The sequence below is a fragment of the Callospermophilus lateralis genome, chromosome 4 (assembly GCF_048772815.1).
Source record: "Callospermophilus lateralis isolate mCalLat2 chromosome 4, mCalLat2.hap1, whole genome shotgun sequence".
Lineage (NCBI taxonomy): Eukaryota > Metazoa > Chordata > Mammalia > Rodentia > Sciuridae > Callospermophilus > Callospermophilus lateralis.
The window spans coordinates 105666359-105692014 of NC_135308.1; the positions used below are offsets into that span (position 1 = coordinate 105666359).

Genomic DNA, 25656 nt, shown 5'->3' on the forward strand with positions numbered 1-25656 from the left:
ACATTATACATGGAAACACATCTGCTTTCTTCAGTGAGTAAAAAGGTTCATTTTGTAGCTTCTTCAGTCAATAATATTTTGCAGCAGCCCAGGGTCTAATTTGAATTTCTTTTTTGTTTTCCTTGTTCTTTGTACTCAGGTTTTATTAAGGGTGTAGCTGCAGTACATAATGTAGAAGCTATATTTATTCATTCTGTTTATTTTCAAAAGTCCTGCAAGACAATTACCTGTTATTTCAAAATGAGTCATAATTATAAATATTTCTTATTGGAGCCATTATCGGCATTAATAACAACAACATTCTGATGTAAAATATCATTTGTTATTTTAACCTCCCTCCCAAAAGAAAACTTAGAAAAACAAAGTTATTTTTCTGTGGTGATTAATCAAATAAATGTGTTGAGAAGTTATATAGTCATGCTTTAGGGAGTTGATAAGACTTAGTTTTTCACAGGCTTATTAAAATAGTTATGAACTAAATGATTTGGCCTTGTCCTTCCCTATGAGAAAAGATAGAATAACACAGCTGTTATAAACAGGTTTTTAGATGTATTCAGTTGTTTTCCAATTATCTAAATAATACCAAACAACTTAGAAAACATAATCAGTTTCTGAGCATAGGCTGTCTGTTATTGTATATTCAACAGTAGAGTGAATCTGGTTTTTGTCCTTCTAGGCTGTGGAAGATACAATTCACAAAGCACTTGAAATTCTTTTTGTTCCTCTAAAAATAAATACTGAGAGCCTCTGGGAATGGCCGCACCACCACAGCCCGCTTTGTCCCAGTCTCCCCATATTCACTAATGATACCTCCAGCTACCTTTCTAATTATGGCTCCTCCTACTTTGGGAAGCATCTTCCAGCAAAGGACCCAGGAGTCCACCCCCCTTTTCCCTTCTTTTCTACTGAACAATTCCTGCTGAGCATCCACAGAGCCCCTCAACTTTTCATAGTGCCTTGTGGCTTCCTTCCTCCAGGCCTTACTGGCACTCACTACCATGAGCATATTCATGCCTCTCTCCATGTGGGACCAATAATACTGGAGGTGGCTACCAAGTCCTCTGTGTCTTTCAGTCCTCCCTTGGAACACCCAAGACTGGAGCCTAGTATTCACAAATATTTAAGTGACCTTGGAGCATTTCTACAACCATTAGTGGATTTGCATTTATGTTGCCCCACCTATTACACCATGTATTGTATGGCCTATGATTTTTTGAGTGGAATTTTTATTTCTTAGTGAATTTCCTACCACTCTTTGAGAAACTTTGGGATGTTAGCCAAAATTGCCACCCAAATAATTTCAAAGTGTTGGGTCCTGACACTGAAAACTTAGAAAACAAAAGAAAAACAGTCTGTCAGTATTAAAATCTGGAAACCATAGATGCCATTCTGTACCTAGAGTACTGAACAATACAACCAGTCTATCATCAATTTGGGACACCTTCCCAGGGGGAAGGGACCATAGTGAAGTGCACTACTAAAATGACAAAGTGAGCCCCACCTGTGTCTGATACTACCTCTTTCACCTTGCTGTATTAACTTGATCCATCTCCAAGTAAGTTTTTTAAGTCATTGAAACAATGACTCTGACCAATATTATTTTTCCTCCATTTAACTTATGGCAATGAGCGTCAGCAGATTTTCCACATCTCCCTGCACCAAAGCCCTTCCTCTCCTCCCTCCTCTGCATACCCACCAGAGCCCCCACTGCCCTTCAAGACTCAGGCCTGCCCTCCAGTCTACCACCTACAGGTTGAGCTTTCCAGAATGACAGCTAGATAACTGGGGAGGATTGATAGGCTTCCTATCTCATCATTTACTCAGTAAACACTTGTTGAGCACTAGTTTGTGTCAAACGCTTTCACAATTGCTAGGGATACCAAGGTAAGACTTGGTTCCAACCCTCATGGAGCTTAGCACCCTAAATATTATTAAGAATACAAATTAGACTTGCAGAGCAGATAATATTTGAACTGGATTTGGAAGGGATAATTGAAGTTATCTCAAGTATGGTGACGGGAATAGACGTTTCATGTGGAGGGGTAGACACATTTTAAAGTAAAAAGGCACAAACACTGAACATTCATTGTAAGAATGACAAGTAGACAAAATAAGGCTGGAACAAAGGATCCATAGTTGGGAAAATCAGGTAAGCCAGGGTCTTATCATATGCTTGTCCAGGAGCCTTGAACTTTACTACTAAGGAAACACCCATCTGTTAGAATACTGGCAAATAATAGAATTGTGTCATGTTATGTTGAAGAAAACCAGATTATACTGACAATAGAAGATATTCCTTTGGATGGGGTCCATATTTGGTGGGAGGAAGATAATCCACAAGGCTGCAGCAGGTAGCCCAGACAAGAAGTGATAAGAGCTCAAACGGAGGACATGGGTATTGCAATAGAGATAGGGAGACAAGTTTGATAAGTGTTATAGAGGCGATTTGTAGGGGAGATCATGAATAGAATTGTTAAGACATCTTCCAGGAGTCTGAATATTTAGGGAGGGAATAGGGAAAGGAGCTGGTGTCAGAAAAGCCATAATGACAAAGGGGCATAATGAAAACCAGGCAGAAAATGCCAGAGCTGAAGCCTCTACTTAATTGCTAGAATAGTAGGGGTGCTTTTGTAGAGGTTTTTATTTTTTCCTCATATGACTTGACTTGCTTTTTAAAATTAAAGTAAAACAAAAGTCAAGGAAAACATGTTCCATGGAGAGGAGAATATTTGACCATCTCAGAAACTGAGGAGTGATCAAATAAACAGAGTTGAATGTGCTTGAGCTTTGGAATAAGCAATCAGTGCAAAGTTGACAAGAGTAGGCCCTGTGCAGTGGTGAGGACCACAGCAGGATTTGGGGGCTTCGAAGAGGGAATACATACATGGTAGAGGAATAAACAGTGGATGCTTCCTTCAAGAAACCTGACTATAAAGTGAAGAAGGAAGAATTAGAGAGTAACATAGGATCATGAGGGGTTGTTTGTCTTAAAAAATAGGTGCTTTTGCCTTACTGAAATGATTAGTTTTTTTTGTTGTTGGAGGTGGTGTTTAAGAAGACACTTATAAAGTTATTCATTTGAATATCAGAACAGATCACACTGGGTTGTTGTTTTTCTTTTGCCTTTTTAAAATATAAAATTGTTAGTTCATCAGGAATTTATTTGGGAGTCAAAAGTGACAGCCCCATGCCAGTTTTTCCAATGACTTAGCTACTTGCTTAAATATTTGAATGCTGATTATAAATCCCATGAATATTTATCTGTTCTTTAAAACCATTCTGTTTAATTCATACTTACTATCTATTCATGCACTAGTTCTGCACCGTTTCAATTATAGTAGTACTATAGCATACTTTAATAACTCCTAGAGCTGTTCTCATTTTATTATTCTTTTTCAGAATGTCCTGTATTAATACTGTCAGGACAAACATTCCTCCTCCTTTTTCACTGTTTATTTATCTCTCTTGAACTCTAGCATCACCTTTTGGCTTTAAAAAAAATCCATTTGGGATTATCAACTGAATTCATTAGAATTCTAAATGATTCTGTGGAGAAAATTTTGATACATCCCAAATTTGAGTCTTAGCATATCCTACCATTCGTTCAATCGTCATTGTTTTTAAGTCAGTTATCATAAGTCTTAACATTACCTATTAATTTATTCTCAAGTAGTCTGTGCTTTCATTGTTATGATATCTTTTCTCATCTGGATATTTAACTGAGTTTATTGCTAATAAAATCCTAATTTCTGGCCTTTCTTGAACAATCAGATCTAGCAACGTTGGGCCCTCACCCCAACATGGCAGCTGTGAGCAGTCACCTTCAGTAGGACACACTTGCCAGTGTACCACCATTGACTCTGACCCACTCCCCACATTTCTTGTCCTTGCCTGGCCCCAAAGCCTGATGAGTATATCGAGGTTTAAGTAAATCACAGACACAAGCACTGATATCACTAATGTTGCTTCCACTGCTGACTCAGACAAAGGGCCAGAAGAGGTCATGTCAGACTCCTATGGATATGAACACTTCTCCCTGACCTGTGCGACTTACCTGTCTTTTCAGCCCTACCTTTCTACAACAGATCTTGGCCTCTTAGACCAGAGGCAAATGCCAACCCCTCCTACCTAATCACACCTGCTGCAGCCTCACCTGGCCAGAGTTGTCCCCTGCTCCCTGTCTGAGCAAATGCTGAAAGGGGCTATAAATAATGTTTTCCTGTTCTCCAGTCTCAATTCCACCTGCACACGTTCCCTCTAAAGATCTGCCTGTGAGAAGAAAAGCCCTAAACCAAAAGTTTCTTTTCTAGATCTTTGGTTTTTCTTTCTTCCTCCTCCCCCCCAAATCCCTGCTGCCCTCCTATACAAAGGTCCTGTAAGTTACAGAAAAGGAGAAAAGAACTTCTGAGCTTCCACTGGATGTTTCAGGACCCATAGGTTGTCCTTCATGAGGACGATTCCTAAAGGAAGATTATGTCTGGTTGAAACACCTTGACCACACATATTTTCTATGATTTGTAATAACAGATTCTCTGAAGGCTCTGCCTTTGCACTCAGACTTAGGGGAGCTCGTTCAGTTGCTTGTTTTCAGCATGTTTCCTCCAACATCCTGAGCACAGCCTTCCCGACAGTACATTTCTTGTTTCTTGTTAGATGCTTCCATACCATTTTTCTTTTTTAATCTTAAATCAATCATTTTCCAACATTCTGTTGTCTCTACACTGAGAATAATGTACTTAAAATGTCTCAAGTTTATTAAAGTAGTTAGGGTTGATTAAGTATTTTTCAGCATATTCCTATTATTAAGTGAATGTAAGTGCAAGAAACAGGCTATATTTAATCATCTTTCCAGAAAGCTCATATTTGTGTTTTGTTTAAATTGTTTCACTGTTGAGCAACAAGTGTTATTGACCACGGATGTGTTTTCTCTTTGGGATTGAGTTCTTTGCCTTTCTCTTTACGAAAGTAAAGGAAAATATTGTCTTTCCATCCATCCACCACTCCATGATGTGTGTCCATTCCATTGACAGTTATTCAGTTTGGGTTCGTCACCTTATTTGTGGCCTCTTTTCCACTGGCTCCTCTGTTGGCTCTGGTAAACAATATATTGGAAATAAGAGTGGACGCATGGAAACTGACTACGCAGTTTAGACGCATGGTACCAGAAAAGGCCCAAGACATCGGCGCATGGCAGCCCATCATGCAAGGAATAGCGATTTTGGCTGTGGTGACCAATGTAAGTAGACCTTAGCTTCAAGAGTTAAGACCTTAAAATGTCCAAAAATGCATTAGGATGCTACCTAAGGAATGAAATGGTTGGCACTTTATAAAATGGGACAGTGCCAAGTCTATCATTGCATATGAGCAACATAGTTATTATATGCTATGTAGCTAATTATTCTTTTAAAAACATTTTGTTTGCTTATAATTATTCTTTAGTACATTTGTAGTTGGTCTTAACTTGGTAAGGATAGTTTCTCATTTGCTAAATAGGAATATGATAATAGTAATAAGACTAACATTTTTAACCTTCATAATGATAGAGGGAGTTATCAAAAGGTGCTTTTATCATGTATATGGGAATGTATTCATTTAGAGTTTTAGGACCCAAAAATGAGACCATTCCTTCATTTTCCTATATATTCCAAAATACCAATTTAAAATATTAACTTTGATGAAGTCTAAGCACTTTGTGCATTCCTGATTGTGTTACCCTCCTTGTCTCCAGGGTAATAGTTCTTCAAGGAGGTGGGTTACAGGCAGCTTTCAGCACTTTTCCCACCCTAACCCTTTGTCTTTGCTAGCCTCAGTGGTCATTAACTGAAGCAGCCTCATGCCCTACATGGGTCCCAGATATGAGGGGACATTCAGTTGTTTCTAGCCTGCATTAAGAGTCCCCAGCCCTTCCCATGAACCCCTGCAGAACAGAAATCAGCAGTACCCACAGCCAGGCTCTGGAGGAGGGGAGTTCTTGAGCATTGTAGGCTACAGAGTGAGGTAGGCCTAATCTCTGCTTTCCCACACTGAACCTTGAATTGTGTGACCTTGGTTCTTGTGGAAGCAATTCAGAGCCTCATTATCTTATGTAAAATGAATTCCCTAACCACTCAGTTGTGTATAGGGAATTATTCAATGAAATAATGCATGAACTGCATGGAGCCTGGTCCTTGTTGAATATTACCTGCTCTTGTTTTATCTTCATTACCCAACATCATTAACAATGACTCTGAAGCCTCTGGCAGGTACTTCAAAAACCCCAAAACTGTATTTCACCATATAATTGTCACCAACATGTTAACTATTCCATGCCTCCTAATTTTACAAAGATAGTTTAGTAATAAATGATTTTTATGTAATACCAGCACAATATTTTTAAAAGCTTCACATAATGGTTGTAACCCACTTTTTTGCCAAAAACAAAAAAAAGTATAAAACCTGCAGTGATTATGCAGTGAAATACAGAATTTTGTAATCAGTCATTATCTAGACTGATTATATACAATTGTAAATAAACAGTTATTTGGAACCAGCTATCACCTACTACCCACCCCAAAACCCTCAATTTATCTGAATTGCATGCTACCTCTACTTTTTGGAGGAAGTTGCAAATTACATACAGAATCCAACTGATAGAGTATGTCAGTTTCCCTTCACCCAAATACCCTGAACCTTCAACATCTACTGTGCTTCAAAATGAAGACTGATGTTTAGAAATATGAAAGGCCTTTCAAGTTTCACAGTCATAGAAGAATGGATCTGTCATGTTCAATATGCTGTATTACACTAAGCAGGGCAGGAACATGGACTTGTGTGCTTTAGGAAAATTTTTAGCAAAAAGGTTTGAAACTAAAAGGATTTTTGTTTGACCTTCAACAACCAGAAAATTCAATCGACTCAAGTTCCTCATTCCTCAAGCATTCTAGTCTGATTGTATTAGGCATCTTTTCTTAGTATCCATGCCATGGCTCCACTCCATTAGCACAGATGGAGGTTTGCTGACTTTCCAAAGCTGCTCCATGTATGTGTGTGTGTGCGCACACATGCCAGCTAATTGGTGTTACAGCTGTTGGACAGGAACCTATGTTTTCTTAAAATTTACCCTAGGAAAACATCACATTTGTGTCATTAATCTATGTATAATCCTTTTTCCCACATTATTGGGATCTACTACACTTCCATGGTGCAGTATACATATGTATATACACATGTGTGTGAGTATGAGCATTAAACGTATCTTGTATCCCTTCACACATACAATCTCAACCCCTCAAACACATAGTGTGTAATCCACAACCTAATGTATATAGAAGGAAGAACAGCCGCCAGGGGCGAGAGTGGGTATCAAGCTGGAGTTTGGTATAAAAGCATTCATTTTAAAGCTGCTGGTTCAATAAATAAGCTGAATTGACATTGCTGTATCATGCCAGAGCATCTGCTATTGAAGACCAATTCTAATTTATTTTGATGTAAATGGAAAATTGTGTGCAGCCCAGGGAATGAAGCACACTGCATTTATTTGTACTCTTGTAGCACATCTCTCAAAGCAGCTCAATTCAGGACAGAAAGGTATCTTGTCAGAAGACAATAGAATTATCTTCCTCATTGGAATTTTTGTAGCTTCCTGAAGCACATCTGCAGGTGATACTATAAAAAGGATGGTTGAGTTAAATAGCAGGAAAATTTAATCTATTGAAATCTGGAAAAGGGTAACATATTCTTGCTCACCTCATTACTGATGAGCGCGTGCACACACATAGATTTTTCACATTGGAGAGAATGACAAAGCTTATTCTAATAAGGGAAATTTAGCAATATAAAAGTCCCTTAATTGTTTTTCTTGCTTTGCCCGAGATCTTATTTGTTGGTTTGTGGTCTCACTGGGTCTAAACCATATGTTTAGATGAATACTATCAAAAGTCATGTTGATCTCAAAATATGACTACCTTATTTAGCTTTGTTTAAACCAAATTCTATGTAATTAAAGTATATTCTCTCCCTTCTTTAAAACCAAGTTTGGAGGCTTAAACACTAGATATAACAACACCGACATCATTGCTGGACTATGTGAATGGAACAACTCCAATATAATTTCTTGTCACCCACATTGTATTAAAATAAAAATTCCTGTTTTCTACTGACCTAATGATCAGAAGAATATGTTAGGTTTAAAATAAGACTGATTTTTTTTAAAGGTTGACTTGTCTAAACAAGTCAAGATACTATGGGTGGTGTGGGGGAGTGTAAATTTGAATGCCATTATTTAAATTTAGATCAGGAAAATATATTATGCAGTTTAATTTTTCACTTGCTTCTCATAAAAATAGAATGTAGTTTTCTATAATGTATTTATAGAAGAAGTAATTGATATAATACTAAGGTCAATATTATGAAAATAACAGTTTTGTATCTACAACAATGTTCTAAATCCAAATCATGAAAGAATATCAAGTAGAGCTCTAAAGTTGACCGAACATTTTCTCAACTTTTGAAAAATATTAATTTACATAATATATGCAAGCAACTAAAGTCATCCACAATATCTTAGTCTACAATTATTTTTGAATAAGTGTGTTTATTATACTTAATTGCTTATTATGCTTCCTATCAGGCCTTAGCATTTGAATTGTAGACCCTCCCTTAGAATTGAAAACCAAAAAAAAGATAATATTCTACTTTAAATTTATTGCTTGAAGATTTTAGGACATTTACTCTTCTCATTTTACACTTAAGATTATCTCTGAATATTTTGTTTTCTTTTTTTTATTGCTCACGACAATACAATGATCTTGACATATCATACATTGGAATCAAATAGGGTATGAATTCTCATTTTTCCAAGTGTACAGGTTGCAGAATCACATTGGTTAAAAAAAAAATTGATGAAAATAGTAATTCTGGCATATCTGTTAATCATAGCAATGAAAGCTGTAATTAATGCTTCTTTTATTGTTTTCCCCCCAACACAGGCCATGATCATTGCTTTCACATCAGACATGATCCCCCGCCTGGTGTATTACTGGTCCTTCTCCATCCCTCCCTATGGGGACCATACTCACTATACTATGGAGGGGTACATCAGCAACACTCTCTCCATCTTCAACATCGCAGACTTCAAAAACAAAAGCAAAGGAGATTCATTCTCTGGGCTTGGTGACCATACCACATGCAGGCAAGTTCTGCTATCTGTTTAAAAAAGTCACATAATCTTGAAAAGGGCATGTGTGTGTGTCATTTAAATCAAATTGCTAGAAATATTTCCCATTTTTTTTTTTTTAGTTTAATTGCAAAGAAAGCTATTAAAGGCAAGAAAGACTTGGGTTAGGATTTTTAAACCAAACCAAAAAAGCAAGACTGAAAGGTCAGAGTTTCATATGGTGTCAGGGAAACAGATCCAGGGGGAAACTCATATTTTAGAAATGGAGAAATTTCAAGATGTCCAGAAATCGAGATCATTTAATTGTTAGGATTAATTTATTATTCAAGAACAATCTGAAGATACACAATGGTATACAAGAACCTTCATTTAATAAACATGTAAAGGTAAAAGATGTAGATACCTAACAGTATTCTCTAAAAGTATTCCAAATCTCTCTGCATTGGTTTTAAAGACTGGTAAGATCAACTATGGACAGTAAACATCACTACTCATAGAGCCCTACACACCTAAAGGAGGCTTTAGTCTAATTCTTCAAAGGCTTCACTGATTCAAATTCTCAACACAACCAACAACACCACCAGAATTAATGTTTCCAAGTTATACTTGGTACATCCTCTTTAGAATCCTACACTGAACCTGCTTACTCTTTTTTTTAAACTTTACATAATTCTAATCAGTGAATCAACTCTTCTAAGTCTACAACAATAACACAGGTCATCTGATGACAAGAAATTAGGTTAAAAAGTCACAATGAGGAGGCATCTCTCTGTGCTTTGTACAGAGAGATGGTCCCGTAACTGAGCCAACTCAGACAACATTATATAAATAATTTAAAAACGTGATCATGAAAATAGGCTAAATTGTCTTTTTTTCTGAGTACATATTCAAGGAGTTATTATTGCAGTGGGTTTTTTCCCCCTCAGAGTTTTGTGTCCAAATTGAGATCTGGGAGAAAATTTATGGTGCCCAACTGAAAGAACATTGCACTAAACACAACTCCTTTTTAAAAATAGGGCCCTTGTTTACAGTAGTTGATGAAAATAACTTGTCTCCCAATATGCCTCTGTTTTGTTTCCAGGTATCGTGATTTCCGAAACCCGCCTGGACACCCACAAGAATATAAACACAATATCTACTATTGGCATGTGATCGCCGCCAAGCTGGCTTTTATCATCGTCATGGAGGTAGGAAAGTGTACTTTGAAATAGTTTCTAAGACTGCATATTTGCAGACATTATTTTTTAAATGTTGCTAACTCTATTTAAAATGAATAATATTTTCCTAATGCCTGGTAATAATTATTTTTAGGAGATGAATTAATCAGGTTCGGCCTGAGAATACCCATAGTACTCTAATTAAATGAAATTGGTTGTCTACTTTAGATGTTAAAAAACACATGTAACAGAGATCTGATTCCATTTGATACTGTATTAAGTGACCATCTTTTTTTTAAATTTGGGGGCACTGAGCAGCATGTGGGACTGTAGCAGGGCTTAAGATGAATAAGATGTGACCTTTGAATATAAGGAAGTTTTATGACTATTATAACTTCATTCAGACTATTGTTTTTACTCAATTATTACATTTTCATAATATCCCAACTTAGTTTTTTATATCTCTAAAATTAACTCTGAAAACTGACAGGTATAAATCATTAATTGATCTAGCCAACTTCTTTTTCAGTGAATAACTATTACCAAACAAAGCCTCTAAATTTGTTTGGTGTTTACATTTAGCTGCAAGAGACAAAATTTACCTATAGTGGCTTAAATAAATAAGCGTTGATTTATTTTTAAATTGTATATACCTTTATTCATTTATTTTTATGTGGTGCTAAGGATTGAACTAAGTGCCTCACATGTGGTAGGTGAGCATTCTATCACTGAACCACAACCTCAGCCCTGATTTTTTTTTTTTTTTAACATTAACAAATTGAGACTTTGTAATTTGGTTAAGAAAATGTATAATGGATAAGAGGAAATTTTTCCAGAATAGATTGAAAGACATCAGTTCACAGAACAGAAAGCATGATCTACATCAGACAGAATAATAAAGGAACACACACTTATACATCTTGTAAAGAAAACGCAGCCCAAAGATAAGACCAAAACCAGAGAAAAGAGAGATGTCTGACAAAGAAAATTAAAATTAGAACAAGTGTAGACCTTGTAACAGCAACTATGGGAGCCAAAAGAGAGTAGTCCAGTATCTTCCATGTGCTAAAGAAGGCAGCACTTTCCACAGTGAAAAACACCAGGACATATGGTTTTAGAAGAGTGAAACCAAGCTTTTTAGAACAGATTTAGAACAATCTTATACAAATGCCTTCAATGAGCAAAAAGAAGAGGAAATACTCTCCAACTCATTTGGTAAAGCCGAGAGTAGCCTTGATCCTAAAATCAGACAAGAATAGAAAGAGGAAGGAAAATTAGGGCCAATCTTATTCATTTCACAGATGCAAAAATCCTTTTAGAATGTGTAAGCTAAATCTTACAATATATTTTTAAAAGATAACATCACACCCTATTGGCTTTAACTCAGAAATGCCAGAGTGGCATAACATAGAAAACCTACTTATCTATAAATATTTCCTACCTCAAAAAAAAAATTAAACCTCTTTCCTACATGGGAAATCATTATGCTTTTCCATCATCAAATAAAGTATAATAATAAAGGGGTCAATTCAATAAGAGTAAATAATGATGAAATGCATCAAATATTAGAACACATAATATAGAAAGAAAATATTAATATACCAAAGACTCCAATACATGGAACATCTATTCTCGTGGATAGATCCTATGGCAGGCTACAAAACAAGTCTTACCAAATTTTTAAATATCAAAATAATATCAGGTATCTTTTGTGATAATAATGCAATAAAATGGGAAATCAAGTATACAAGTTCTTAGAAATTAAACCACATACTCCTGAGCAACTGATGGATCAATGAATAAATCAAGGAAATTTTTTAAAATTTGGAAGAAATGATAATGGAAACGTATCCCACACATTTTGGTGGGTTGTAACAAAAGCAGTACTAAGAAATTTATTGCAACTTGCCAATGTAAAAATAGCAGAAAACTCTCAAATTAACAACCTATCATTGCACCTCAAGGAAAAAAAATGCAAGATTAGAAGACAAAAAACAGCAGAAATAAATAGAAAATTCAGTAACAGTGTAAAACCCCAATGAAATGAAGACTTGATTTTTTTTTTTTTTTTTTAAGAGATGAACAAAATTGAAAAACCCTTAACTAGAATGAACAAGAAAAAAAGAAAGCCTTATTTGAGTCTGGAACAAGACAAAGATACCCATTTTCTCCACTTTTATTCAATACAAGTACTAGAACAATCCAACAAGAGAAAGAATTATGGGCATCCAGACTACTTGCCTGGTTATCAAAGAAGCCTTTTGAATTTCTTTTCTTGGCTGAGCCAGGGCAACTCATTTTGAAGTGTTATATAGTATCATGGCCTCCCAGCCCCCTGGAATAGCAAGTCTTAAAAGACTTGACCCTAACCAAGATGTGAACCATGCATTTAGGTTGAGCCTTGATTCATCAGTCGGGGCCTTTACCTGAGCAAGTAAGTCCCACAAGGACCAAAGAGACATTTCCCAAATTATCTGGGATATACACATAACCATTTAGTTTTTACGGTAGCACAGGTTTTTTTGAAGTACAGGTTGGTTTCAACATTTTATCCTTTTGGCCTTTAATGTCCTTGCAGGGAAGATACCTCCCAAGGCAACCCTGAGGTGCTTTAAAAGGTCAATAACCTGGAGACCCAGGAAGCAACTTTCCATATGCTTTTCAAAGAGGGTGTTTAGTTCGTTGTGGATGGAAACAGCTTAGACTAAACTCTCCCAATCCCAGTGGTCACCATTGTTTGGTACAATTTCTACTGATGGTCTATGGGTCCTGTGTCTCTCAAATAGCAGCTTAAGATCATCTACAACTTGGCAGGAATAGTCATTCTTGTTGTCTTCCCTATCTCCTTGATGTTGATAGAGGAATTCATTTCATCTGAGTACAATGGATTTATGGTTTGATTCCCACCCATTCTAAGGAAGACTGATCATGTTGTACACTTGGCATTAAATTGGTTATCTAGATTCTGTTCCCTCCACATCTTTAAGGGGACTCTATTTCCAGATTAGAAGTCATGCAATAGGACATCAGAGGCACACAGTAACCTCAGAGACAAACTCAGATTTTTAAATTTTAATTTGTTATATGACAGCAGAATGCATTACGATTCATATTACACATATAAAGCACAACTTTTCATATCTCTGGTTGTCCACAACACTTGATTATATTGAAAAGGAACAATTTGTAAAGATTATGTTAAATCTTCAAGTATCACCCCAAGCATGAGGCCCGAAATGGTCTACCATACAGAATTTCAAAAGGACTTAAATAGATCTTACTTCTAGGGATCACATGTATCTGTAACAGAATAATGGGTAAATTTCTATCCCAGGTCAGGTGCATTTCCTGACAACATGGTGATCTTTTTAAGGAGTGATTCATTTTGTCAGTTTTTCCCATTAACTGTGGTTTCTATGCTGAATGCACTTTCCATTTGACATCCAAAGCTTCTGAAACCTGATGCGTGATTTTTTTTTTTTTTTTAATGAATGCTGGTTCATGGTCATTTTGTATGGTTTTTGGCAGTCTATATCTTGGTATAATTTCCTTTAGCAGAATGTGAGTCCTTTGTCTGAATAAGGAAAACTTCTACCCATCCCGAAAACATGTTCACAAACACCAACAAATATCTGAAGTTAAGATAGTCCTGGCATCCAAGTAAAATAAATCCTCAGAAGACAGTCTCCCCTATATGGGTGCCCTTCATTGCACTCTGGGTTACAATGGGTGTTTTTGTGCAGATCAGACCCAATGATGAAGAGTCCACTATCGTAGTCCAGGACCGGTTTTTTGTTTTTGTAACCACTATAAATTGTGGTGCCTTGTTGAAAGTAGGTTCTGTGGTATTCTTGTTTTAATACAGAACACACTCACACTTCAGGTATTAAAGGTATGCCTTTTTCATCACCTTTCATCCTTGAGGGGGTTCATTAATAAAATGCCAATCCTTTGCCCTTTTATAGTCCTCTCCTGAGTATCTGGGTGCAAATTCTGATAAGGTTATTTGGGGCAGGAGGGGCCTATTGTTAGTATTGTTTTGCCAGCTTGTTTTACCATTTGATTGGCCAGTTTCTCTTTTCCACAACTTCATCCCCTTTCTGAAGACAAGGGCAGTATGTTATTGAGACCTGCCAAGGTTTGTGCACTACTTCTTATAACTGTAAAATCTGAGATGCAGATTTTATGTCCATGTTGGTTGAGGTCACAAGCTGTTGATCCTCCCAAATAGCCCCATGTGCATGAGCCATCATGAAGGCCTATAGTCAGCATAGATATTGACTCACTTGTTCTCCAGCAGAATCAGGGCTCCAGTGAGTATGGTACATTAAGACTTTTATGCCAAGTCCCATGTGGCAGGGCATCTGCTTCAGTTGTCCCTTGGACAGTTACTACCACATACCCTGCATTGTCTCTCACTTTGTTCCAGAAGCTGGTACCAGCAGTGAAGAGTTCTGTGTCCCAGTCTTCCATAGGTTGATCAGCCAAATCTAGCCTGCTTGCATTAACTGTCTTGACTTGCAGACAATCCCTGCAAGTTGGTATCATCCCTGTGTCACTAGGTAATAGAGTGGCTGGATTTAAAGTAGAGGACACCTTAACATTAGTATCATCCAGAACAGTAGCCTGGCATCTGCCCATCCTTCCTGCCATCAGCCAGTAACCACTTTTGCTCCAGCAGAGTTAACCCATGATGGTGAGCACATGCTGTGGTGGGTAGCACTAGTGCAAACTTGTCAGCCTCTTGTAACAGTTCACAGGTGGCTACAACTACCCTCAGGCAAGGCAGCTATCCCATCACTGTCAGGTCTAATTGCTTTGAAAAATATGCCCGTAGACATAGTGTTGATACTGCATTAAGAGTAAGCACTCCTAGCCTAGTTCAGTGTTCCTCATGTACATACAAATTGAAGAGCTTGTTTGAGTTTGAGGCTCAAAAGCCTGTCAGTATTCAGGAGTCCAGTCTAAAGGTTCAGAATCTCTTCCTCTTAGTGCTTCATACAGAGGTTTGACTATAAGACCAAAATTTTCTACCTAGATTCAACAGAAAACTCTGCAATTGCTGTTGGATCTTTAAATAAATTATAGCTCTTTTTCAGTCTAGTAAAACCTCTCTCTGAGCTTCACTATGTCAAAAGGCCAGATATATAGCATGTTGTTTACATATTTGAGCCTTTTTCTAGGACACATTATATCTATCCTCAGCCAGGTGGTTGAGTTCTGATGGTGTTAGTTACAAACCAATGGGTGAATGTCCAAGTCATTATCATCTGTAGCCCACACATCCTGAACAAATCTCTGCCCATCTGAATGAGGTTTTTTAACTGTGGAAGATTTGAAGTGTTTTAGGGCAACTTGCAGGATTGAATTAAATTATGTTTTTAAATCTTTTTTGTGTGTTCTAGTTATACATGACAGTAGAATGCACTTTGACACAGCATATGTAAATAACTTCTCATTCTTCTGATTATACACAATGTAGAATCACCAGTCATGTAGTCATATATGCACATAGGGTAATAATGTCTGGTTCATTCTATCCTTCTTACCCACATACCCTCTCCCCGCCTAATCCAAAGTAATTCTGTTCTTCTCCAGCTCCCCTTATTTTGAATTAGCATTTGCATATCAGAGAAAACATTTGGCTTTTATTTTGGGGGGGATTGGCTTATTTTGCTTATGTTCTCCGGCTCCATCCATTTACCGGCAAATGACGTAATTTCATTCTTTAAGGCTGAGTAATATTCCATTGTGTATATATACCATATTTTCTTTATCCATTCATCTGTTGAAGGGCACCTGGGTTGGTTCCATTGTTTAGCTATTTTGAATTGAGCTGCTGTAAACATTGATGTGGCTGCATCATTGTAGTATGCTCTCTTAAACTTCCTTGGGTTTAAACTTAGGAATGGGATAGCTGGGTGAAATGGTGGTTCCATTACAAGTTTTCTGAGGAATCTCCATACCACTTTCCATAATGGTTGCACCAATTTGCAGTCCTACCAGCAATGTATGAGTGTACCTTCCCCCACACACACACATCTTTGCCAACACTTGTTATTGCTTGTATTCTTGATTTTTGCCATTCTGACTGGAGCAAGATGAAATCTTAAAGAAAATCAAAAGTACTCTAAGTACTCTAATTGCTAGAGATGAACCCTTTTTTTCATATATTTATTTATTAATCAGTTGTATTTCTTCTGTGAAGTGTCTGTTCAGTTCCTTAGCCCATTTATTGATTGGGTTATTTGTTTTTGTGGTGTTTTCCGAGTTCTTTGTGTATCGTGGAGATTAGTGCTCTATCTGATGTGCATGTGATAAAGATTTTCTCCCATTCCATGGGCACTCTGTTATTGTTTCCTTTGCTGAGAAGCAGCTTTTTAGTGTGAATCCATACCATTTATTGATTCTTGATTTTATTTCTTGTGCTTTGGGAATCTTGTTAAGGAAGTCAGATCCTAAGCCAACATGGTAAAGATTTGGATCTACTTTTTCTTCTATTAGGTGCAAGGTCTGTGTTCTAATGCCCGAGTCTTTGATCCACTTCAGTTTTATACATGTCGAGAGATAAGGGTTTGATTTCATTTTGTTACATATGGATTTCCAAGTTTCCCAGCACCATTTGTTTAATTACACTTTTAAATTTTCCAAAAAACTAGCTGGATGCCCCTTCAAGCTTCCTATTTCATAAGTATTTAGCTTCGGGTCCCAGGCTTTACTTTTAGTGTAATCTGTGTAGGCTACATGTTTATAGCCCTTCCTGGCATGCCCTTTGTCCAGACTTCAGATCTTTTTCAACTTCTGCAAGCATTCAACTTGCATCTCTAATTGCCTGAGGAGAAATTTACGCAGGCATTTAGTTTGCACAAAAGGTCACTTTTGTCCAAAAAGGTATTGGGTACTCCGGTACATACAGAAAATGCTGTTTTAAAGTTGTATCTCCTAATTGACATTCTAGTGTCTGGAGGAAGGACCTACCTTGAGCTTTACCTGATGCTCCCACAATCATAGTCTCTACTTAGCTTTTTCCCTAATGTAATATTTTAATACGTAGTAAGTAGACCTGCATCCAAGAGAAAGTTAATTGGCTCCCACTCTTCGTCGTATGTGGGGCTCGCATGGGGAAATTCACGTTGACCAGATCAAATCTGTAGGAGCTTCAAGGCCTTCTCAGTTCTCATCCAACCCAGTTTCTCTCACCAACATCTGGGGAGTGAGCCTCCGGTCAAGTTCACTTGTTTCTTTGAGCAATCATTCTTCCAGTGGCCTTCTTCCTTCCATTAAGTGTATTAGTTTTGAACCTAGGACCCACATACCTTATTCCAAAGGCCTTCTTCCTTCCTTAGGTCACCATCTTCCTCCCAAAGCCAGGTACAGCCACTTGGTTTCTTGCTTTCGGCAATCTCTCCTAGTCGAGAGGGACTCATTCCCAGGGCACCATCTATCTTTTTTAATTTCTTTAATGGGTACAGGGAACTTTGCTCTATCAAAGTCATATTTATCATATTCAGATTATCTGGGTTTTCTGGATCTACATCTGCATAACACTGGCAGGCTTGATAGAGTCTCCCTTAACGGAGTCTGGCCAGGTGTTTGTAAGACTCTTTGACCTTATGGAGACTTTGTTTAGAAGCACCAGGCTCAATCCTGCTGAGTTAATAGGGTCCTCCTCCTTTGCCTCCAACGTACTAGCAGGATCCTCCACATGGAGCCTGTGTGCTCTCCGGCTTTGTCAGTGACCATCTTCCTTTCCTGTGAGCATGCTATTCATCAGAATACAAATGTCTGCCTACTTTGATGGTAACTGATAAAAATGGAGGAAAAGAACTCAGCCCCTCCTACTGAGAAGATCCTGTCCACAGGACTGTTTTCCCAATTAAATCCATCAGAAATAGAAATGGGCTATGCCTCCAAACTCTTGCCGCATCAAGAGGGGAAAAACCCATCCTTCAGGGTTTCTAATTACATTTCAGGCTCCTAATTACCTTTCAGACTCCATACCTTTGTCAGGGAGAGGCGGAACAGTTATTGCTGGCCACCAGCAGAGGGCTGGGTGTCACAGCTGTGGTAGGAAAATGCCCCCACAGCTATATGTGATGCTTCCAGAGGTGAGGGTTTAAGTTATTGATTATTATCTCTCTTCAGACTAGCCATCAAGTAATGAGGGTGGGGTCTTACCTGACCTCTGAACCACAATTGTGTTCCACACATCTTTCCCTTTCTCCCAATAAAATAACGTGAAGTCTTAGAGAAAAAAAAAAAATGACATTCCTTATAACTGTAGTATACTAATTAAGTAACTCATGAGGCACTTTTTCCCCCCGACTCCATGGCATATTGTGGCCAAGCTAAAGTGAAATAAAATGCCATTTGTTTTCTTTTTGGTCATAGGACTAAACTATAATCAGATTATTTTGTTAGGAGTCCTATTTGGAACCGATGGCGAGTTCCCCATTTTGACAAAAGTGAAAACAGTTATGAGCACAGTCTGCATGTACTCAGAAGTATAGGCAGAATAAGGGAACCACACAGTCTACCAGAATCGGAGGTCAAGACCACAGATTTCAGGATAAAAGTCCTACAACTATTCCAACTCCTACAGTGCTCTATGAAAATCAGATGAGCGGACTTCTTTTGAAGTGAGTCCAATGAGGGAGGAGAGAGTTCTCAAGAGTACACCTCAAGATGACAAAGTACTCATTCTGATGCTGCAGATCATCTTACCTGAGGCTATTTCTTAATCTGCTACTGAGGGGCTATGAGGGTAACCCTCCTTAAGACGAGAAAAGGAACAGGTTGTCCCCAGGGCTAAAGTGGCCTTGGTAGCTGCCAGGGACTTATCCTTCTACTCCCCAACCTGGGTCCAGTCCACCACAGCAAAATCCAGTCTCACAGTGGGTGCCAGTTGTAACCGTATAAGGTTTGGTTCTGCCTCCTGATAGTCAATAAATGAAGAGGCAGAGTGATGGAGGGAGAGAAAGAGCTTCATTAACATGCCAGCATTATTAGAAGATGCCATGCTGTCCCCTTCAGTGACCATGTTGCCCCTTGCCCTAAGGGAGAGTTTAATATGATTTTTCAAGGAAAGATTCATGGAAAGCTAAGCAAGTACCAGAGAGGTGGAACCTCATCTGAAATGTGGGCTAGGTCAACATCTTATCTGGATCACATAGGTCAGGGAGAGTTGCAATCCAGTGGGTCTGAAGATGACATTAGTAATCAGTACAGAAGCTGGAGTGGCTGGTGTCTTGTTTTTGCTGTGGGCAGCATTTCTGGCAAGCACACTTCCAGGTATGACCTTCTCCCATAACTTGGGACTAGGGAGTATCTGGTAAGGGAGGGTTCAGGACACGCTTAGCTAACTTTAATATGCAGTTGATCTGTATGTGATAAAGCAAGGAAAAGCAAAAAGACTTCTGAGAATTGAGTCTCATTCAGTGGGGGGAGGGCTTATGTGTGCTTTTAATATTACATATAGGAAACCCAAAAAAGATTCCTCCAAAAAGCCATTAGAACTAATAAGTTCAGTAATGTTGCAGAATACAAAAGTCACATACAAAAATAGTGTTTCTATTTGTCAATAGTGAATTATGTGAAAAAGAAAGAAAGAAATTTCATTTCTGATAGCTACCAAGAAAAATAAAATATCTAGGAATAAATTTAACCACAGGGGTGAAAGGTCTCCATAATGAGAAATATAAAACATGAAAGAGAGAGGACGCAAAAAAAAAAAATGGAAAAAAAATCTCTAGGTTGGATGGACCTTTTAACAATATTGATACTTCTAATCCATGCACAAAGTGATCCTCAGATTCAGTGCAGTCCCTATCAAAATATCAATTATATTCACAGAACTAGAAAAAATAATCCTAAAATTTGTATGAAACAAGAAACTCAAAATGGCCAAAGCAGTATTCTGATTTCAAAATATACTAGAAAAAGGTGTAGTGATTAAAGTGGCATGGTATTAGCATATAATAGACCTACATATCAGAATGGGACAAATATAGAGCTCAGAAGTGAACCCACACATCTGAAGCCAACTGATCTTCAACAAAGGTGCTAAGAAAGCACGTTGGGGAAAAGTGGTCTATTTGGGAAACTGGATATCCAAGCAAAAAAATGAAACTAGACTCCCCATCTCTCAATAGTTACAAAAGCCAACCCAATATGGATTAAACACTTAAGTGTAAGACCTAAAATTAATAGAAGAAAATAGAGAAAATGTTCAGGACTTTGGATAACACTCAAAAGCAGAAAGAAAGAAGAAACATAGCCTACAGGAGGAGAGAAAATATCTGCAAAGACTACATCTGATGAGGAATCAATAATCAGGATATGTAAGAAACTCAAAACACAGAAAACAAACCATAGATAATCCAATTTTTAAAATGGGCAGCAGATATAAATAGGCGTTTGTTAACATAAATGGCCAATGTGTGTGTGAAAAAAAAAATGCTCAACATCAGGTACTATCAGGGAAATGCAAATCAAAACTACAATGAAGTATTCCTCCATTTAGAATGGCTGCGAACAAAGATCAGTGCTGGCAAGGTGTGGAGAAAAGGACACCATTATAAGCTCTTTCTGAGGATATAGATTAAAATAGCCATTATGGAATGGAAGTCCACAAAATTAAAAATAGAATTACCATATGACCCAGCAACCCTGCTACATTCAAAAGAAATCAGTATGTGGAACAGACACCAGCACTCCCATACAGATGGCAGCATTCCTCATAATAGCCAAGAAATAGAAGCAACCTCAGTTTACATAGAGTGATAAATGGATTTTTAAAAAGTACCTGTACACAATGGAATAGTATTCGTCAATTAAAGGGGTGAGATCTTGTCATCTGTGGCAGCATGGATGGAATTGGAAATTCATAGACATTGAGAGTAGTAGTAACCAGAGGCTGGGAGAGTATGGGGAAGCAGGAATGAGGGAATATTGGCAAATGGACAGCGAGTTATGATTACACTGGTGAATTAAGTTGTTCGAATGTTCTTTTGCACAGTAGAATAAATACAGGTCTTGACAATATCTTGTATATTTCCAAACATCACAAGAAAGGACTTTCTTTGCACCACAAAGAAATAATGTTTAGGGGAGTAAATATGTATTGAAACATCACATGGTACCCTAAATGTGCAATTTTTATGTATTTTTTAAGTCAAACTTAAAATTTCTCCTGCTTCACTGGCCATTCCTTCTCAACGGTTTTGCCAGTCCCTTCCTCCTTCCTTCTCAATGATCCTGGGATTCATTCCTTTATGGTCATCTTTTTACCCTCTTGGTAATCTCTTGCATTCTGTTCACTTTAAATACCAACTGTAAGCCAATGAACCTAAAAATTGATATTTTTAAAGTATTCTTCTCTAGAGTCCAACCCAAGAATCCAGCTGCCTAGTTTTTCTTTGAATATCTCATAGATCTCTCAACTGTACTGCCACACATTCCTATATTTTCTTACATCCACTTCCAATAGTCTTCCCATAATCCAGCCCTTGGTTCATGCCATCCAGCCTGCCCCCTCTTGATTTTGACAGCGCTCTCACCAGTTTCTCTGTCCAGAGTTCTTAGAGACCTTCTTGTTTTTCTCTTTTTTCTCAACCCTAGAAAAAGGGCACACAAAATATAACCACCAAATTGAGTGTCCTGGTTTTTTTTTTTTTTTTTTTTTTTAATTCAGTGTGTGTTTTGGGGGCCTTCATTTCATCTTTATCCTTTATAACTGATGTGTCCCACATAGGGTGATACATTCTTTTCAACATAACAAATCTGTGCATTTCTAAAGTAGCAAAGGGATGTTCATTCCATACCCTGGCATGCACACAGAATGTCCCCTGTCTTGTCCAGATATACCACAATGACAAGCAAACCCTCCATTTCCTTGTGACTGACAGTTTTCTTCTTCTCTCCTGCAGCACATCATCTACTCTGTGAAGTTTTTAATTTCCTATATCATTCCGGATGTATCTAAAAGCACGAGGAGCAAAATCAAGAGAGAAAAGTACCTAACCCAGAAGCTGCTTCATGAGAGTCACCTCAAAGATATGACGAAGAACATGGGAGCTATAGCCGAGAGGATGGTAGAAGTGGTAGATAACAATCTACGACCAAAATTAGAATGAAAGCTTTATGTTCCGAGAAGCACTTTAAAGAATTTAGCTCTGTCAAAATATATTATGAATCACTAATGAGAATGTTTAAGTTAAATCACTTTGGCAAATGTGAACCGTTAACTTTTGCCATTTTCATGTATTTTATTTTTCCGTTTCAGCTAGTGATGCAAAAACTGAAGAATATAAAACTTACAGCAAGAAGGGCATAAAACTAATCACCTGGAAAACCTCATATGCTACCTTCTTTGGTAAATTGGAATTTTAGTAACCCAGTGTGCTTAGCAGCCACCCCTTGAAAGCAGAATGGATCCTTTTTCTGTTTGATTACTTTCATCCCTTCCTATTCTCAAGCACATGATCTCCTTTATTTTTAGGTAGTGTTTTTATCTCTTTAGTTCACCAAATGTAGTCCAGTTATCTTTCTCTTACCATAGTTCAAGACTAGACATGCTACCACTTTAATAGCTTTTATACGATTAAGAAATTGCTTACTCAGAATTGAGTTTCAATGCAGTATTAAGTGGCAAGTAGAATTCTTAATATTTAGGAGTATTATCGCATCCCTACAGCCTCACACAATAAGGAGTAGTTTGACACGCAAAGACAGGCCAAAATGGAGACAAAGAAATGTTCATAGTGGACTGAAATGACGATAGCAAAGTTTTGAAACATTTATATTAACCCATAGTGACACCTTCTACCTTCTAGGATCACTCCTAGAATGATCTGTGCCTCATCAATGGTGACTGCCTTGCAGATCTCAAGGGAATAAGATGACAAAAGCAGGGATAGTTACAGATTCAAATAGAAGTGTAACTCTGTTCAATCTGGATGACTAAGTCGCCTCTTCTAAAGATGTGTTGTTTCTTGGGAGAAAATGATAATCAAATGATTAAAATTACATTTTTATCAACATAACGTTCTGGAAAAGAGAAGCCCATCAGATTCCCACCAGTCAACTTTTATTCACCAGACACAGGAGGTACATTACTGCAAATCACCAAGCGCCTTTGCAAATAGCTCACCGTGTGGCCTTCATGGCATGACCATGCTGTGTGGGGTCCAGGGGCAGCAGGGGCCCTAACTGTGAGCCACACCACTGTGGGCTTGTGTGGGAAGCCCTTTCATCAGGAGTGCAGCCTGTCTTTATTTCTGTACGCCAAAGTGATCGACATACCAAAGCAGTTGCCACCATAAACATGTTTTCCTGTACCTTCCACCCTCAGGTTCTGGGCCCCGTAATTCATTTGTAATTGTATGTTTGTACTAGAAACAAGTATATTTGGATTGTTAGTCAAAAAAGGAAACTCTGGATTTGATTTCAGCTTGCAGCCTCCTCTAGGGCCAAGTAGGCAGTAAAGGGTAAAAAGGAACGATTTGGTCACAAACCCTACCATCAGCTGGAGGTCACCTCCTGAAGTCCTGCACCACTATGCTTATCTTACTCTCAAGTTTTGCTCCGCTAGCCGTCCACTGTGCTTTACTGCCTTTTAAGAGTCAGGCCCTGCGGTAGGTCTGGAAAAGACACAGGGCCTACACTTCTTTCCATTGGCTGGTAACAGGTCAGTGCTACATGAAGAAGGCTGTTCCTGCTGCATGGGCCTCTACCCACTGGGATTCTGTTAAATGCTCAGGTGCCCTAGGAAACAACCTATCAGTATCCCAGCAGGAAAGGGAAGTGAAACATGTTTCAATAATCAGATACAGATCGCAGTTTTTAAGAGCCTGCCATCATGAATGTTTCAAGTTTTAAAAAAGCAGTATTCTGAGCTTTTGAATTGCCTCAATGGATCATAGACATTTCTCCACCTTCCTTTATCATGCATGTTGACAGTGTGGTCAGAGAGCCCAAGGCAGGCCACATGAGGTCTCGCTGCACTGGGACAAGAGATGAATGTCTTCCCACTGGAGGGAACTATTTCTCATTTCCGCACAGCCTAGGTGGAGCACCACTGTTCCTTTTCCCACCCTCTGAGAGACTGCTCCTGGAGGTGCGTGTCGCCTTCTCTCTTATTACCTCTTCTAGAAGTATGTGACTATCTCCTAGCATTTGATTCAGCTACTTACTGTTTATGTCATCATGGAAAAGGAAATGTTTTTGCCTTATCTCTTTGTATATACTATAGAATTTTTTTAAAAAAATATGCATTTATGTGTTCATAGCCCCAGCTGAGAGAATCCTCTTCAGAGTTAAAGAATGTGCTGCTATGGACAGGGGCTTTAAAACCCTCACATTTCTAAAGGCAGAAAATGTGATGTCTGATACTACCAAGATGCCCAAAAAAGCTAACTTGCAGTGGAGACCAGGGTCCCCCGTAACTTCAGCAGTGTTCATGTGTCTAGTGCTACTTGTCAGAGAAAAATGGACTGTGATTGCATCTGCAAATGGGAAAGATGCCCCCTTCTCCCAGGAGCACCAAGGGGCATGGAAATTGGCCTGTGACGGGAGGATCTGGCCCTCGACCTGTTCAGTGTTAACCACTATAAAAATCTTAGCTTTATATCCTTGTGTATTGCCTGTGAGTTTTAATGGATTGAAGCATTAGACCCACTACTCAGGGGATTTTTCTTTAAACTCCTTCAGATATTTTAGATATCTCAGTAGAAATGAAAAGCCATCATTTTTGTTTTGAAACTAAACAAGGCCGTCTCGTAAAATGTTTGTCACAAAATACCCGCCTTTGTATTACATGTGCATCTTGGAGTTCACAGAACATTAATTCACAATAGGAGGCAGAATGTGATCTGTTGGTGAAACACTTCTTGTACCATTTTCTTGTGTTCATATTATAATGTGTTTGAAAAGTTAAAATGTCTGAGCAACTTAACTAAAGAACTGAAATATTCATACTTTTCCTACACTGTGGCAAAAGATGTAAAGTTTGTAATTAATGTTAATTTCTATGCATTTTAATATTCTTTTATAATTATGAGCATTTTAATAAATTCATTTTTACAAACAGTAAAGCTCTGTTCTATTGCATAAATTTCCTAAGAATGAGAATACCTTTATGTGCCATTTATTAGTGACCAGTTATGTATCACTTAGCAAATATGTACTTGTGTAAATCATATCTAAAATTGTATTTTCAATTTACTTTAGAGCATAGTTTTTCCAGGAAAAATTTGGGATGGGGTTTCCGACAGAGCTGCCACATACAGATGTTGGAATTGAGCCCTGCGTAAGACCCTGAGCACCAGCCTCAGGTACTCCCAGTGC

General features: G+C 38.0%; 1 protein-coding gene across 2 annotated transcripts in view; it reads left to right on the top strand.

The window, feature by feature from the left end:
- The window catches only part of Ano6 (anoctamin 6), a 191492-nt gene extending 166089 nt beyond the window's left edge, over positions 1–25403 (top strand). For both annotated transcript variants that reach the window (XM_076854348.1, XM_076854347.1), the window contains 4 exons: positions 5031–5236; positions 8967–9169; positions 10236–10341; positions 22239–25403. In XM_076854348.1, coding sequence (XP_076710463.1) covers positions 5031–5236; positions 8967–9169; positions 10236–10341; positions 22239–22445 — 722 coding nt within the window. In that variant the 3' untranslated portion in view covers positions 22446–25403. The remainder of the gene's footprint in view (positions 1–5030; positions 5237–8966; positions 9170–10235; positions 10342–22238) is intronic.
- Positions 25404–25656: the final 253 nt, after the last annotated feature.